This window comes from Salmo salar, chromosome ssa13, assembly GCF_905237065.1.
Source record: "Salmo salar chromosome ssa13, Ssal_v3.1, whole genome shotgun sequence".
NCBI lineage: Eukaryota > Metazoa > Chordata > Actinopteri > Salmoniformes > Salmonidae > Salmo > Salmo salar.
The window spans coordinates 97,649,562-97,668,009 of record NC_059454.1 but is presented as its reverse complement, the minus strand read 5'-3'; the positions used below and the strand labels follow the sequence as shown (position 1 = coordinate 97,668,009).

The 18,448-nt window shown below is 41.5% G+C and overlaps 1 protein-coding gene and 1 long non-coding RNA gene across 3 annotated transcripts; one reads left to right on the top strand and one right to left on the bottom strand.

Annotated features, from left to right (window-relative positions):
• Nucleotides 1–2,223: 2,223 nt before the first annotated feature.
• Nucleotides 2,224–6,140, bottom strand: LOC106568338 (uncharacterized). 2 transcript variants are annotated; one of them, XR_001320266.2, is made up of 5 exons: nucleotides 5,198–6,140; nucleotides 4,664–4,752; nucleotides 4,402–4,505; nucleotides 4,153–4,292; nucleotides 2,224–3,986 (listed from the first exon to the last, which is right to left on the bottom strand). It is a non-coding gene; the product is annotated as an uncharacterized lncRNA (long non-coding RNA). The 2 variants fall into 2 exon arrangements; XR_001320265.2 differs by having other exon boundaries at nucleotides 2,224–4,292; nucleotides 5,198–6,138.
• Nucleotides 6,141–6,258: 118 nt separating this feature from the next.
• Nucleotides 6,259–16,656, top strand: LOC106568337 (beta-1,3-galactosyl-O-glycosyl-glycoprotein beta-1,6-N-acetylglucosaminyltransferase 4). Its single transcript, XM_014138596.2, has 2 exons — nucleotides 6,259–6,633; nucleotides 14,353–16,656. The coding sequence occupies exons 1-2, from the start codon at nucleotides 6,605–6,607 to the stop codon at nucleotides 15,686–15,688; spliced, it is 1,365 nt and encodes a 454-aa protein (XP_013994071.1). The 5' UTR covers nucleotides 6,259–6,604; the 3' UTR covers nucleotides 15,689–16,656.
• Nucleotides 16,657–18,448: the final 1,792 nt, after the last annotated feature.

The following is an 18,448-nucleotide window of genomic DNA, read 5'->3' as shown; positions in this document are numbered from 1 at the left end:
GCCGGCAACTAGAAAAGCAGCCTCTGGATGTACATTTTCCTGCTGGTTTGTACAGATTGTTAAGTGCTAGCTTGTTATTTTTCTTGTCCTGAGGTGGAATGTATACAACAGTTACAATACCAGCTGAAAACTCCCTTAGGAGGTAGAAGGGTTGACATTTGACCATCAGGTATTCCAAGACTGGTGAATAATGGGTTGACACTTCCACCGCTTGAGTCAGCACACCAATTGTTGTTGATGAAGAGGGAAACCCCTCCCCCTCTCGATTTCTCTGACGCCATTGTCTTGGAATTACAGAAAGATCCCAGGGCAGATGAGCCGAAGTTGAAGCCGGAAATGAGATAAGTAACTACCGATCTGATGTTCAAAAGTTCTTGTTGGTTGTAAGAAATGATAGCGGAGACATTTTGTGAAAATAAAGTAAAAAAACACCAAAATAATTACAAAATAACAAAGTTGGGTTGGAGCTTGCAAAACGACAGCCATCCAGTACGGCGCCATCTTATGTAGTTACTAAAACAGCTCTACCTATTGATTGGTACAAGCTATTGCTGATCTGAATTCAGATTTACATGGCAGAGAAGTAGACCATGACATCATATTGTCATGGCGTGGCCCTCTTTGGGTATAGCTAGTGGCTTCCCCCTCTCGCTCTCCTAAACCCAGATTCTGTTATCTCAGGTCGTAAATTCCTGGAGGAGACTCTCTCCTCCTGGCCATGCAGTATAGAGAGAGAGTTTCACAGTAGAACAAAGGAACTTATTCTACATCACAGAACTTGAGAACTGAACAATATCCATGTTTTGGAGAATGTGTAAACGGTCAGCGAAGAAGCCAGCTACGACCCGGTCCGTTTCGTGTTTGTGACCCCATGAAAGACAATACAGCCACATTACCAGACCTCTGTTTATACAGGTGCCTCCGTTATGAGGTTTGCGTCTAATTGTTGTATAAAATGAATGAGTAAAGTTGAAACTATTTGTGAAATGGTGTAATGTGTTGTTAAACCGTTAATGTGAGAGAATTATATTCCCTTTAAAGTTTAACTAAGTCATTGGCCCGCCCCCATGAGCACAGACATGATCTGGCATCATGGAACAGCCCTTTTCTACTGTTACGAATAAAACCCCCTCCTGAAGAAATCCTCTTCAGACCACGCGTATCTCGATGGACACCGAGGGGGCACAGGTTGAGTTCAGACCACAAAAACCTCAGTATAAGCTAAGGTTGTAATGGTTGTTGAATTCCTAACCATACCACGTGGAGCATTGGCTAGACGGCGGGAAATGGTTCAACTCTGAGACTATCGATCCTGACAGAATAAGAGCAAATCTGTCTGCAGCTAGAAATGATGTCAACCTGGGATGAGAAGACCGACAACCGCCGAAACATCTATTCTATAAGCATATTTCTGAATGGTACTCTGAAGTGTACATTCTCACCACAAAAGACTTCAGGGAAGCAGAGAGACGCTCGGATGAACTTTCCAACAGAAAGACAGACGATTCCAACAGAGATCACAACGACAGACTGGGCGTAAATATATATTGATTGCAATTATTCCCAGATGAGTGAGCGTTCATGTGCAAAGGATTAGCATTTCAATTAATATAATTATCAACTGTGTAGTGACTCTTTTTGTCTTTCCCGCCCTTCTCAGTCCACACTCACTTCCCTTTGACCACCAAGCCATCATATCAGCTTAGCCCACTAGGGAACCTCCCCTATCATTTACTTGTAACCATATCCCTGTGGCTCAGTTGGTAGAGCATGGTGTTTGCAACGCCAGCATGGTGTGTGCAACGCCAGGGTTGTGGGTTCGATTCCCACGGGGGGCCAGTACAAAAAATGCATGAAATGAAATGTATGCATTCACCACTGTAAGACGCTCTGGATAAGAGCGTCTGCTAAATGACTAAAATGTAAAATGTATTGTTTATGCATTTCTGTGATTATTTAGTTAGTAAATAAATGATTAAGACAATTGATGTATGGATGATTCTTAGTAAAGGCTGGGTTTGTGCAGATAACCAACATTTTACAACGTTTGGAATGAGACTAACGTGAGGTGATGAATAATTCATTAATTAGAAGACTAATTGATCAGATATTAAAATATCTGAAGAGTTATATTAGGAAAATTATAACTTTGTAATCTGAAGATTTTCCTTGGTGCCCTGACTTCCTAGTTAATTACATTTACATCATTAGTTTAATCATGTAATAATAATTACAGAGAATTGATTTATAAAATAACAGTCTTAACTTTAATGACGCCAAAGACAATATGCTGTAAGTGTAAAAAAAGGCTGTCCTTCTCAACCTAATTGGCCTGCAGCCCTGTCAATCACCCTTCACACCGCTGTTCATCCAACCAATCAGGGCGCTTGGATGCGCTGCAGGACACCGTCTCCCCCCACCTTTAGTTAGTGCATTTGCCTTGGCAAGAGAAGAAGCAAATAGTTATGTTGTTGACGGATTTTCACATGCTGTTCCTAACTGAAGTGGTGTACATCCATTGACAAAAACACAGCTATATAAAACCGTTCAATGGAAGCAACTTTGTCCGTGTGGTGTAACAATTAAGGGACATTTCTAAAAAATGCAACTTCATATTCATTATTTCCAGCACCAGCCCAACATCAACAACATATGTGAAAATGGCACGTTTCTATGTTTTGTAGTAAAGCAGATAGAAAGATAAGTGTTTCCAATGACATCATCAACCAATCAGTAGGCAACTAGTAGGCAATGCCTACTCACAATTGGTCAAAATCACACGATGCACACCAATCTTTTTTACTTCAAATCATAGAATCGCACGATTTCACATATTGATTTTGGGGTGGTGCTGGAGATGATGAATATGAAGTTGAAAATTGTGATATTTCCCTTTAAGACAGTAATGGGCCTGTCATGCCAAATATTATCCCCCTCTACGCCACAATTGGATTCAATAAACTATTAGCGTCCGTTGCTATATCAACGGTGTGATGACATAATGATTAGAATTTGAGATTATTACAGCCTAAATGACGTATTTTCATCATCGCCATACAAACAAGGCTGATTTCCGTGACAATTTCGCTGTTTAAACAAGTGTTTAGTTAATAAAATGATAACATTAATTCAAACTGCTTTTGGGTACCTTGTTAACATTGCAACATAAAATCCATGTCTTAAACATTACTACGTTTCGGAAATGGCAAAGAAAACGTGTAATCTGCTTAACACATTAAAGTTACTTACCTTACAGATCTCTAAATCAGCTAATTTCCAATCCATTGATACACTGGCTTGTCTGGCTGTCATGTAGTCCTCTATTATGATCATTGTTTTCTATCACACACAACTCATTAGTAAACCCTTGAGGTTGAATATATATGTATCTATTGTAGATCCTAGGATACAACAATGAATTATGTGGAACAAATAAATACCATCAAAGGATACCTTACAATTTACAACAACGAACACCTTGTGAAACAGCTGTGAAAACCAACCTGACAATATTTAAGATTTTAATACATACACTTTGATAGTTTTTGGTACAGTTGTGTCATTCATTTTCTCCGATTTTGTACACTCACATAGCAATCAGACTAAAATACTGAATTATGGTGTTTGGAATATAGAGGAGGTGGTTGCTGTATGGGGGGGACGTTCTGCCTGTCACTTGTTCTCAACAGGCAGCCAGTCTCAGAAGAGGGACTTGAAGAGGGAGACGGCAAAGTCCAGACACTGCTGCTCACTTTGTTCTGAGTGTTTGCAGTGCTAGTGTTTTTAGTTAAGTCTGTATCTCACATTATGTGCCAGGTATGACAGAGCAAAAACAACTTCCTTAGCAGATAATGACAACAGTAGCTGATGTAATGCAAAGTTGTAGGGTGGTTGGTAATGGTGGACATCAGTTTCTTTATATATGTTTTATTTAACCTTTATTTCACTTAGGCAGTTGGATCCACGGCTGGTGTTGGGCAGAACCCCTAGCTCATGCAGAACAGGAGCAGAGTTAAAGGGAACAGGGTAGGAGACAGACGTAAACAACCAAACACACAGGTTACACATTACTGTGAGAAAATTTGATGGATTAGTGCAGTGTTATAAATGGGAGATATGTACTTTTCAACACTTTTGGAAGGTATAGCCTACCTCAAGCTGGTCCCCCGCCGACTCAGAGCAGAGAATCAGTCTAATCCGAACTCACTGCTTCTGGTGGATGGGATACCTCCTGGGGGGTAGGTGTTGAAGATGTTCACCATGGCCTTGGAGGTGGCCTCGCTAGTCTCATCCTTGATGGGTATCATACAAAACGAAAATCTATTTTTGGTTCCAAGCTCTCTTTTAAAATGGGTTACAAAAGGGAATTTAGTGTTAAGCACGTACACTTCCTTTACTGACCTTAATGGGTATTGCCTCCACCCACTTTGTAAAGTGATCGGTCGCCGTCAGACACCAGCTGTTGCCATTCCTGGATTTTGTGAAGGGTTCGATGAGGTCCACCCCTAACATTTAAAGTGTTAGAGAAAAGATTACTTTATTTTTACCCGTATCTGTGTCATACAGTACGCAGATTTTCAATAACATTGAACTCTGCTGTGGTCAAATAAAGAAACCATTACAAAACAACTTATCAGGGCAAAATTTTAATTGGGACACTTACCAATCATGTGCCATGGTGAAACAACTTTGATGAGCTTCAACTCCAGGGCCACAGTCTGAAAATTCTGGCAGGCAAGACAGGGTACTGACCTTTTAAGCAAAAAGTGACAAATTGAAACATTGTGTGCTCTCTGATATGATGACGACAACACACTATTTGGCATGACAGGTCTCAACATAGTGTTCTAACCAGACAGAACCAAAAACCAATCAGCATTAAGTACTACACAGCATTAAGTTCTGTTGGGAACATTGTCAAAATAGCTAATTTGCATCAAAAGTCACATTGTTTAAAATGAATAAAATGGTGGAAGCCACAGCTTCAGCAGTGGTGTAAAGTACTTAAGCTTGAATGGCGTTTATAGCTTAAATGGTGTAAGACACTAAAAACAGTCCATGTCTCACTCATCAATGCTGTGTCATGTCAGAGCATTGCCGCCAGAAAACGTTTCGCGAAGCGGCATTTGCCAGAGCATTTTTCAATCACCACAAAACAAGTGCTATTTTATTTATATAGATTTGTCAACTCACGCACAATGTATATGTCCTTCACATCGGAGTGTTGCTGCAGGCTCTTTGCCTGTTGTGCTGGCCGGGCACAACATGCAAGTCGAGCTCTCCACTTTCCTCCGGTATTTATTTAGCAAGCGTGATAACAAATCACTCCCGACAGACATGCAAAAACTCTTACATAAATATAGCTGCCTAAATTTAGCCAAAGACAAAAACGCCTGATTAAACTTATCAAGGGGTTTATGATTACCTGACAAGTAGAATCAGGCGCGCCTATTGGTGGTCCTGGAGGACCGGAGTTGACACACTGATCTAGACTACTATGCGCCCTGTCCTTCTGGCCAGTGTAAATTAAGCGGAAGTATTGTATATTTAGCCTATAGCCCATTTGTATGTGAGAAAATGTGAATTATATCACATTTGGTTTATATTCAAACTTGGCCGGACTAAGCTACCTAGACATTTTCTATCAAAATGATTAACTGCAATTAATCAATAAACACAATAGCACAGACTGAGTAAATGTTTTGTTAGGCCTGCAGCAGCATAGGGCAGGACTACACGACGTAAATCTGCATAAAGCAAGCTCAGCCCTGTGAGTTTTATTGTCCAGTCATATTGCTTTCTCTGTCTATAGGAACCCCCCAGTCCTTCTTTAAATTATAATTCATATGAACAAGTAAAAGGTTGCTGCAGTTTGACAAGGTTTTCATTCTCACCAAGGCCATGAGTTTTTCCAGGAGTTTTAAAGAAATCACGTAACCTGATTAGAAAAACGTTGCTCGCATCATAGCCCATATTAAACAGTTTCACAACAGATGAATCACGTCATACCATATAAAGTCCAGAGTTTTGCCTGGTTAGGTTACCAGATCAGGAAAACTCCCCTGGCACCAGATAGACTGTCATTAATCCCATGCATAACTGATTTTACCATGAAAGAACCACAGCAATTTACTACGCATTGCATAATGTAATTGTAATAGTCATGCACCACCCCTCCTAACCTAACCTAACCTAACCTAACCTAACCTAGCCACACCTCCCATACTTCCTTCCTTCCTACCTACCTACCTACCTACCCATCTCTCTCTCTCTCTCTCTCTCTCGCTTCGGTGAAAATGAAACTTCACTCCGCGTGCTCTGTCAGAGTCTGTGTGTAAGGAGAGAAAAATATAGCACAGCGCATCATTTCAACGTGATGGGACATTAACAGAAGACAGACAGAGCTCTGCAATTAACTTCATCCTTGACAACAGCAACACATTGGTGTGGTATCAGGGGTTACCGAACAGCAGTCTGACTATGGAATAAGACTTTGGAGAAATTGATGACAAGTTTACAGATCTGAGTGGGATTGTAGCAGCAGCAAGAGCAAAGGACACATACTTTTCGATTGACCTTGGTCTAAGATGGTTGAAGAGAAATAATGATTTTTTTCTCAATCCAACAAGTAATGTAAGTAAATTATGCTGGTGCAAAGAGAAATGTAGTTAAAAACGTGAAATCTTGTAATTCACTGTGAAATTAGTTTATAGTTTTTACCAGAGTATTACATGGTGAGCACAAATCACGTTTCCATCCACGGTTTTTATGCGAGTAAAGTCATACATATTGTAACGACCCTGGGTTTATTTGTAATTAATTTACAATGTAATTAAACGCAGGCAGGGAGCAGGTCTCGAACCCTCGACCTTCAAGCCCGAAGTCCGGCGCGCTATCGACTGTGCCGCAAAAGCATGCTCATCCGGCAGAGTCGATTTCCGCGTTTATAAACCCAGGGTCGTTACAATATTTTGTCATAGAAACTGTTCAGACAACAAATGTGACTGCCGATTCCGGTCTTGGCACATGCGCTCTAGCCAACAGCTCGCAGATAAAGTGCACGTAGGTTGTGATGACATGATGAATTGGATAATATTTTTATTTGTCAAACGGCAGTCAATCATCGATTATCATGCCACCAGAATAGCAGCACCAAGCTCATCACTTGTACTTTCACCACCTTGTGAAGTAAACCATAATTTATTTAATCTGTAGCCTAATAAACGGTATGGTTTCCTGAGTCCTACTGGAGGACCACACCCCATATCATCGCGTGACTCCATGTGTACTTCAATATGATGGTTATTATATACATATTTGTGCATAAAGGCATTTCCACCGCAATTTCTCGCATCATTAATTTTACCGACGCAAAAATATCCCACCATGTCAAACGAACATATTTTCGGCATTTATAAAATTGTACCGAAATGTCCTGTTTCCATTACAGCTGTGCTGAATTTTTTTTTATACAGTATGATTTTACCGGCATAAAAACTGTGGTTGGAATCGTGTCTATTGCTAGTAATTCAACTAAATTCAATAAACTGTACTTATCCTCAAGGGCAACACAATCTCACACTCAATTCGTGCAAATATGTACACAAAGTATTTCAACAGATTTCGTGCGTTTTTATGTGGTTTAATTAGTTTGAAATCACACACATGTTTGTGTGACTTCATACATGGGGGAAAAACAATTTGGGGACCAAACTTTGGAACCATCTTTTGAAAGTTATTTGAGCAATGCATTTTGGGCAATGGTGTTATACACTGCCTTTTTTGAGTCCCACATATATTTAAATAAAAAAACAAACAACCCAATAATGTTAATAAACCAGGTTGTCACCAAAATACTTAAAATATAATAGTAGCCTTACATTGTTGTTGTTTTTTAAACGCCAATTCTGTTTTCTATGCTTGTTTTTGCTTAATACTTTGGGATACTGTTGCTTTGTCTGATTTTTTGAGGGTTGCCAGATTGGAGTATAAATCTGTATTTGTCAGTTTTTTTTGTGGTATTGATGAAGGTATTTGATTGGGTAATTAATTAATTAATCAATAAATGTGGGAAACAGAAGACCTGCAAAAAAAAACTGTTTGGTTTAAATTCCCAGGGTGCAACTGCATTATATTTGCAACGAGTCTGGACTATGATAAATTAATCCATATCAATTCAGTTAAATTGGATAATGTAAAATAATGAATTATGTTGGTTTACACTTATGGCACTTCAAAGGCCATTTCATGATGATTATTACAGTCAAGTCAATCATGTTATATACTTAGGCTATTGTAACAAGGCATATGCCAGCATTGTAGGCCTACTGTCTCTGCCCAGAGGCCTACTAGGCTTTCATGGCAACGGCTGTTAGAGCTCACTTTGCCACGTATGAGCCCTAGTTAGAGTCCCTGTTGTAGCTTTCACTTTCTTCCGCTAGATTGGTGGCAGCGTGGGATCACGTCCAGCTCACATCTAGTTATGTGATCTAGTGGTGGGAAGCGTTCTGTTTTTCAACATTGTGTTGGGTGTAATTACATTGATATATCTAGTGAACAATGGATAAGCAACAATGGGCGTGACGGATAGAAGTAGTCACTACAGGTGTGATCAAACCTTACATCCAAGTTGCCTGAAGCTGAATGGAAAGTACTATGCTCTGACCAGTTATTCAGAAGAAAATCCTCTGTGACTGTCTAATTTACACAAGTTAAATTACCAGTGTGGACCCAAAACAAACACATTCTACACATTTACAAACGACCTGTTTAAAGTGTTATTACAACCATGGTGTTCTGTTGTTACTGAAGCATATACTTCTAATAACCTGACAATGATTCACATCATATGGTTAGACAAAAAATGCAGCATCCTTGCAGCATCCTTTTTTTAGAATGCAAACCAGTAATATGAATCACTGTTGATCATCCTGTTCTGATCTAATGAGATGGATGTAGGATTTTCTATGGACTAGAACAGGGGTGGGCAAACTTTATGAAATTCAACGGAGGGCCGCATTTTTGGGGGGACCAATTGTTTGTTAAAATCAATTTGCGGGGGCCTCCCGAGTGGCGCAGCGTTCTACTACTGCATCGCAGTGCTTGAGGTGTCACTATAGACTCGGGTTTGATCCCAGGCTGTGTCACAGCTGGCCGTGACTGGGAGACCCATGAGGCGACACACAATTGGCCACGCGTCCAGGTTAGTCGAGGGTTTGGCAAACCAAGATTTCCTTGTCCCATCATGCTCTAGCGACTCCTGTGGTAGGCCGGGGCATGCACGCTGACACGGTCGCCAGGTGTACGGTGTTTCCTCCGACACATTGGTGTGGCTGGCTTCCGGGTTAAGCGGTCATTGTGTCAAGAAGCAGTGCGGCTTAGCTGGGTCGTGTTTCGGAGGACGCACGGCTCTCGACCTTCGCCTCTCCCGAGTCCGTATGGGGAGTTGCAGCGATGAGACAAGACTGTAACTACCAATTGGATACCACGAAATTGGGGAGAAAAAAGGGGTACATTTTTTAAAATCATGATTATAATTTTTTTTTTGTGTCTCGCTGGCTGGATTGAAGTGCCCGGTGGGCTGGATACGGCCCACGGGATGTACTTAGCCCCCCCTTGGCCTAGAATCACAGCTTTTCCTAATCATGAAGGATGAAGCTAGGCCCCTCTTGGATCTCATTGGCAAAGACTGCACTCAAGTTAGATGTTATATGTCAGACACTCTTATACCATTTTACCCAACATGTTATACCTCAGAGATTGTAAATGAACTCTTTTTAAGGTGATATATATATTGTGTCATTGTTTTTGGGCTGTGAAACCATAGCCGAATGGCTTCAGACTGTGCATTTCTCACTGGAAATTGCTGCTGACATTGAACCTAGCTTAGGGTTACATGCTGACCACGACACGAGCGTTGCAAAATTTTTTTACACATAGATGTTATTCAATCATTGTAGCCACACTGCTCGCACGTGCCAACGAGCGTCTGCATTGCCAAGCGCTAAAATAGAAGTTGCTTCTATTTGTGACGCCGAACGCGATGCAAGTCCTGCCTCTCCCATCTCCTCATTGGCTTTAAAAGCATATACCCACGTGCCATCTCCTCATTGGTTATACCCACGTGGGTGATTGAAAGATGATCTGAGGTCGGTCGGTCGGTTGTGGTAATACACCTTATTATGAAAGTTGGATGCCAATCGCCGTATAAAGTGAAAGATGAAAAAGCCTGGAAGGAGGAGAGATGACTAGAAATGATTCGGTTGACCGTTTTATGTGTGGATTAATTGTCAGAGTAGAGAACCTTGAGCATTTCAGGTAAAATAACAACTCAACGCTTATATCGCAGGACAAATTAGCTAGCAACAGCAAGCTAGCTAGCTAAATTGCCATACCTGTTTATTGCTTTTCGACCTTTCCCCAAATTAATATAATTGGTTCAGAGTTTGTTTTGATATTTCAACCTGCGTTTCGTAATCGTGTTTGGTGTGGGGTGACAAAATCAATTTGCACTCGGTGGCGCACACGGACGCACGTGCTCGTCCGGTTTGGGCATGGTGTTAGGGTATTTCATTCATTTCAGACTCTCCTATACCATTATTCCCAACATCTTCTACCCCATAGGTTGTAAAGAAACCCTTTTAAGCTGATGTAACTAACATTAATATAGGGCTGTGAAACCCATAGCTGAATGGCTTCAGATTGAGCATTTCTCAGTGTGTTGATTAATTATTGCTATCTTCAGTGGAAATACAGAATATGTATAAAAATACCAAATATAAAAAAAGCTAAATCAAATCAAATAGTATTTTTCACATGTGCCGAATACAACAGGTGTAGACCTTTCTGTAACGAGTGCTCTGAGAGTCGGGAAGCAAGTTCAGGGAGTGAGTGTTTTAATAAATAAAAGAAACAATCAACACGAAACAGAGTGGGTGGCAAGGAATAAGTTAGTGTCACGTTCTGACCTGTAAAGGTGTTATTTGTTAGTGTTTAGTTTGGTCAGGACGTGGCAGGGGGTATTTGTTTTATGTGGTTCAGGGTGGTTGTGTGTATGTGTCCATGTAGAGAGGGGTATTTGATTTATTAGTACAGTGTTTTGGTGATTGTTCTATTTCTATGTTCTGTCTAGTCATTTGTATTTCTATGTTTAGTTAATTGGTGTTAGGGCCTTCGGTTGGAGGCAGCTGTCTATCGTTGCCTCTGATTGAAGGTCCTGTAATTAGGGGTGTGTTTGGATTATGGGTAGTTGTATTCTGTTTTGTGCTTGTCACCTGACAGAACTGTTAGTGTTGTTTCTGTTAATTGTATACTCCTTCTTATATATTAAAAAGAGAAGATGAGTATACACTTCCCTGTTGCGTCTTGGTCCTCCACACACGACACGTGTTACAGTTAGCCCTAAATATTTCTAAAACTAAAAGCATTGTATTTGGAACAAAACACTCACTAAACCCTAAACCTCAACTAAATCTTGTAATAAATAATGTGGAAATTGAGCAAGTTGAGATGACTAAACTGCTTGGAGTAATCCTAGGTTGTAAACTGTCATGATCAAAACATTTTGATGCAGTAGTAGCTAAGATTGGGAGAAGAGTGTCTATAATAAAGCGATGTTCTGCCTTCTTAACAACACTATCAACAACGCAGGACCTACAGGCCCTAGTTTTGGCGCACCTTGACTACTGTTCAGTCGTGTAGTCAGGTGCCACAAAAAAGGATTTAGGAAAATTGGAATTGGCTCAGAACAGGGCAGCACGGCTGGCCCTTGGATCTACACAGTGAGCAAATATTAATAATATGCATGTCAATCTCTCCTGGCTGAAAGTGGAGGAGAGATAGACTTCATCACTACTTTTATTTATGAGAAGTATTGACATGTTGAATGCACCGAGCTGTCTGTTTGTCTAAACTACTGGCACACAGCTCAGACACCCATGCATACCCCACAAGACATGCCACAAGAGGTCTCTTCACAGTCCCCAAGTCTAGAACAGAGGGCCAAACTTGGTGGGTGTCAAATTAGCTAGCCATGATGGCCAGGCTATGTACTCAGAATATTGCAAAATGTGCGTTCACCGAAAAGCTATTTTAAAATCTGACACCGCGATTGCATAAAGGAATTCTGTATCTATAATTCTTAAAATAATTGTTATGTTTTTTTGTGAACGTTAATCATGAGTAATTTAGTAAATTCACCGGAAGTTTACGGTGGGTATGCTAGTTCTGAACATCACATGCTAATGTAAAAAGCTGGTTTTTTTTTATATAAATATGAACTTGATTGAACAAAACATGCATGTATTGTATAACATAATGTCCTAGGAGTGTCATCTGATGAAGATCATCAAAGGTTAGTGCTGCATTTAGCTGTGGTTTTGGTTTTTGTGACATATATGCTTGCTTTGAAAATGGCTGTGTGATTATTTTTGGCAGGGTACTCTCCTGACATAATCTAATGTTTTGCTTTCGCTGTAAAGCCTTTTTGAAATCGGACAATGTGGTTAGATTAACGAGAGTTGATTGTTTGAGAAAATTGAATTGTGGTATTTTAGTTGGTTTTGAATTTTGCGCCGTGCGATGCCATTGGCTGTTGGCTAGGGGTTAATATGGTCAAATCCGGAAACTATCATTTAGAAAACAAAACGTTTATTCTTTCAGTGAAATACGGAACATTCCGTATTTTATCGAACGGGCGGCAACCCTAAGTCTAAATATTGCTGTTACATTGCACAACCTTCAATGTTATGTCATAATTATGTAAAATTCGCAACGAGCCAGGTGGCCCAAACTGTTGCATATACCCTGACTCTGCGTGCAATGAACACAAGAGACGTGACACAATTTCCCTAGTTAATAATGCCTTGTAACAGGAATTTCTTTTAACTAAATATGCAGGTTCAAAAAAATATACTTCTGTGTATTGATTTTAAGAAAGGCATTGATGTTTATGATTAGGTACATTTGTGCAAAGGTTGTGTTTTTTTTGCGAATGTGCTTTTGTTATATCATCACCTGTTTGGCGAAGTTGAAGTAGGCTGTGATATGATGATAAATTAAGAGGCACCACATTGATTATATGCAATGCAGGACAAGCTATTTAACCTTGTAATATCATCAACCATGTGTAGTTAACTAGTGATTATGTGAAGATTGATCGTTTTTTTTATAAGGTAAGTTTAATGTTAGCTAGCAACTTACCTTGGCTCCTTGCAGCCACAACATCCTTTTGACGCTGCACTCGCGTAACAGGTGGTCAGCATGCCACACAGTTTTCTCATTGATTGCAATGTAATCTGCCATAATCGGTGTCCAAAAAGGCAGATTACCTCAGCCGGCATGGCAGGTTCCCGCGCTTCAGCAGGGGTGACCGATCCGCTCCTGATCCCCGGTTCGTTCCCTTTGTCAGCATCCTGCGGCTGGAGCTGCGCGTCGGGGAGGGGTACTGTCACGTATACTCCTTCTCCGGCCTCTAGGGCATCAGGCTGCTGATTATTCCGCACACCTGTCACCATCGTGAAGCGCACCAGTGCCTCATGACTCTCACCTGGACTCCATCACCTCCTTGATTATCTTCCCTATATCTGTCACTCCCCTTGACTCTTTCCTCAGGTGTTATTGACTCTGTTTCCTGTCGGTGCGTTTTTTATGTGCTGCGTTTATTGTTCTGTTTATTTATTAAAACACTCACTCCCTGTACTCGACTCTCAGCGCACTCGTTACAACTGGACACTAACATGACAAAACAGAAACCATAGCTACTCTAATTGAACCTATATGGACACATAGTGTGCAATAGCCTAAGTGATTATTAGAAAAAAGGAATAAAGCGTACTGAACTAGAGCTGTACCACTGCCATTAGCTTCACAGTTCCAGTATAGCCATCAATGTGTGCTCTATGGGTTCACAGCTCTGTTTCTTTTTCTTATCTCTGACCCTAACCCTCATTTCATGTCCACTTTGTGGCTCAACCCTAATCCTAGTCATAGCCCTGTGAAACTCATATTTTCCCATTGACTACAATGTATTGACATAAACGTAAATTGATTTGATACTCATCTTTTTCCATTTACTGCCATGTGTTGTCATAAGCATCAACTCTGTGACGCTCATCTTTTCCCATTGAATGCAATGTATTTGGGGTATTTATTAGGAACCCCGTTAGCCGCTCCAATTGACCTAAGCAAGCGTCAGTGGGTTGATTCCTAACTTTTCGCAAAATGTGACATGATGACGTTTCCTGTGATATCATGTTGACTTTACAGAGCAAGGTGATTATTTGTGTTAACAGATCAAATAACTAGCTATCTAGTTAGTTATTTATTGACTATTATTCTTTTGTCTCACCACAGAATGAAAATTAGATGTGTTTTTCCAAGCAGACTGCGGAAGAAGCATTTTATTTCTTCTTTATCATCGCTTCTGGTGATCTGTGCCTTGCTGCTGCTCTGCCTAAAGGTCACAGTTAAAAACAGTGTTACTATTGAACAGTATGGGACTACCGCAGGCTACGATGACGTCGAGCCTCCCAACCGCTACAACATTGACTGCAATGCCATCTACAACATGGATCCGGCCGAGGTGGGGAAGTCGCTGGCCATCAGAAAACAAGGGGTGGTGTGGGAGCAGGATGAGAGCTTGATCAACCTGACCTCTAACTGCCCGCGCTACCTCCGTTCCAGGGGCTATGGGGCCGTCCAGGTGTCCGAGGAGGAGCAGGCCTTCCCACTGGCTTACTCCCTGGTGGTCCACAAATCTGCCTCCATGGTGGACAAGATTCTCCGGGCCGTCTACACCCCCAACAATATCTACTGTATCCACTACGACTTGAAGTCATCAGAACTGTTCAAAGAGGCCATGGAGGGTCTGGCCCGCTGTCTGCCCAACGTCTTTATCGCCTCTAAGCTGGAGACAGTGATGTACGCCAGCATTAGCCGCCTCAAAGCCGACCTTAACTGCCTGTCTGACCTCATGGGGTCAGAGGTCAAGTGGAGGTATGTCATCAACCTGTGCGGTCAGGACTTTCCGTTGCGCTCCAACATAGAGCTGGTGGCCGACCTGAAGAAGCTCCAGGGGGGTAATATGATGGAGACGAGTCGTCCAAGCAAATACAAGAAGCAGCGTTTCTCCTTCCACCACAAGCTGCAGGACACCGCCTTCGAGTACATCCAGATGCCGGTGAAAACCAACAAGGCCAAGGAGCCTCCCCCACACGGCATCCAGATGTTCATCGGCAGTGCCTACTTCGTGCTCTCGCGGGAGTTTGTAGCGTATGTGAACACGTCTACACTGGCCAGGGATTTCCTGGTGTGGTCGAATGACACCTACTCCCCAGACGAACACTTCTGGGCCACTCTGACACGGGTGCCGGGCGTGCCGGGCGAGGTGCCCCGGGCCCAGGCCGACGTCACAGACCTATTGAGCAAGACCAGGCTGGTGAAGTGGAGTTACCTGGAGGGACCGCTTTACCCAACATGCACAGGGAAACATGTCCGCAGTGTTTGTATCTATGGGGCTGGGGAGCTGAACTGGCTCATGAACTACGGCAGCTGGTTCGCCAATAAGGTGGACCCCAAAGTTGACCCAGTCCTTATCCAGTGTCTGGAGGAGAAATTACAGGAGAAACAGAGACTCTTGGTCAAGGCTAAGAAGTCACAACCAAAGACTCCCTCCTCTGGAAAAGGTTAAATTAATGGATGAATGATTGATTGATTAATTAATTGCTTGATTCATGTTGGAATACGGACTACTGTAATTACAGCACGATTTTAGTATTTTTAACGATTTTTGTGTGTGAGTTGATTATGTCAGAAACTTAATTGAGGTGTGCTTTATAGTACTAATGAAAGAGGAAGTGGAATGCTGGATGAGAGACCCTGTCAGGTCTCTGGGTTAGAGTTAAACTATTGTTTTGCAACTTGATACTTGACGTGGGGAATGTTTGTCATAGCCTGACTTGAATGTAATATGGATCAGGGTATCATAACCAGGGTATAACCTCTGCTCACAGGGTGAAAGCATGTGACAACCAGGGTATGATGACTATGTTTATTTAACTAATACCCACTGGGCACAAACTGGTTGAGTCAAATCAAAATCACATTTTATTTGTCACATACACATGGTTAGCAGATGTTATTGCGAGTGTAGCGAAACGTTGTTTCCACGTAATTTCAATAAAATTACTTTGAACCAACGCAGAATAGACGTTAAATTGACGTCTGTGCCCAGTGGGTACTGACAGACAGGCGTTAATGATTATGGCGACTCTGAACCCATACACATGTACAGCCAGACAGAACAAAAATATGCAGCCTTGTTAAATGCTGTAGCCTATTCACTGTGAGAACATTTTGGCCAAAGTAAAATGTTTAGACTGGTGATTTCTAAAGTGATTTCTCTGTTTCTCAAAGCAATACTCAATCCAGATGTTGTTTTAATGATTTCAATGAAAGAGTATTTTTAAGAGATATAAAAAAGCAGGGCAGAAACAAAGAAAGTGTTTGTATTCAGAAGGGGGAGTTTACTTTTGACTCCAGATTGAGGTCAAAGACCACATGTTATCCTCTCACATCCCATGTTATAGAAGGGGACATGCAGATCTGTATAAAATGAATTGTGAATAATAAAATGAATTGTGAATATTGGTGCAATAAGCTCTGCTTTGCTCTTTATCTATCGTAGTATCATCTGTCACATACCCAAACTGTCAGGACGTTTCGCATAAATAAACCCCTAGTTTATTTAATAGTGAATGTACCCACATGATAATGCAGTATAATGAGTGTATTTAATGGGGAATCAGAGTAAACAGGGGAAATGTCAGCTCTGGATCAATAGTTTCCACCACACTTAACAGCTGAATAAAGTTGCCTTTACAAACAGAGTAAAGCCACTAATGATCACACATGAACGCTCCTATTAGAAGTGAAACAGCCTTTTTATACCAGGTTTTCAAATTGAGATAAAATCCATGGCAGTAGAGTTTCAGAAATTATAAAAAAACATGAAATCAACCTATACATTGTAAAAACATTGTAATAAGCACCTAATGACTAGGGAAGGTAGCAGACATTTTGGTTCTTGTGTTTTACTTGTCTTTGAATAAAAGTTGGATTTCAACTGGTCATACTGTATATTCAAAAACCTTTACTACTCAGATTAGAAAAAAGTTTTGCTACTAAGACTTTTACTACTCAGATTAGAGGGAGTTAGTCAGGCTAACTCACTGAAAAAGTTATTATAATGTCTGCCAGTGTTTGTGTTAGGCATTGGCATCTCCATACAATGTTAATTAGTTAAGTTATGTTCCTCAGCAAGGTTAAGTGTTGCAGACATTTCGGTCGCTGTAGTAGCTGACATGTACAGTTGAAGTCGGAAGTTTACATACACTAAGTTGACTGTGCCTTTATACAGCTTGGAAAATTCCAGAAAATAATGTCATGGCTTTAGAAGATTCTGATAGGCTAATTGACATCATTTGAGTCGATTGGAGGTGTACCTGTGGATGTATTTCAAGGCCTACCTTCAAACTCAGTGCCTCTTTGCTTGACATCATGGGTGAAAAATCAAAATAAATCAGCCAAGACCTCAGGAAAAAAATGGTAGACCTCCACAAGTCTGGTTCATCCTTGGGAGCAATTTCCAAATGCCTGAAGGTACCACGTTAATCTGTACAAACAATAGTACCCAAGTACACTGCTCAAAAAAATAAAGGGAACACAAACAACACAATGTAACTCCTAGTCAATCACACTTCTGTGAAATCAAACTGTCCACTTAGGAAGCAACACTGATTGACAATAAATTTCACATGCTGTTGTGCAAGTGGAATAGACAACAGGTGGAAATTATAGGCAATTAGCAAGACACCCCCAATAAAGGAGTGGTTCTGCAGGTGGGGACCACAGACCACTTCTCAGTTCCTATGCTTCCTGGCTGATGTTTTGGTCACTTTTGAATGCTGGCGGTGCTTTCACTCTAGTGGTAGCATGAGACGGAGTCTACAACCCACACAAGTGGCTCAGGTAGTGCAGCTCATCCAGGATGGCACATCAATACGAGCTGTGGCAAGAAGGTTTGCTGTGTCTGTCAGCGTAGTATCCAGAGCATGGAGGCGCTACCAGGAGACAGGCCAGTACATCAGGAGACGTGGAGGAGGCCGTAGGAGGGCAACAACCCAGCAGCAGGACCGCTACCTCCGCCTTTGTGCAAGGAGGAGCAGGAGAAGCACTGCCAGAGCCCTGCAAAATGACCTCCAGCAGGCCACAAATGTGCATGTGTCTGCTCAAACGGTCAGAAACAGACTCCATGAGGGTGGTATGAGGGCCCGATGTCCACAGGTGGGGGTTGTGCTTACAGCCCAACATCGTGCAGGACGTTTGGCATTTGCCAGAGAACACCAAGATTGGCAAATTCGCCACTGGCGCCCTGTGCTCTTCACAGATG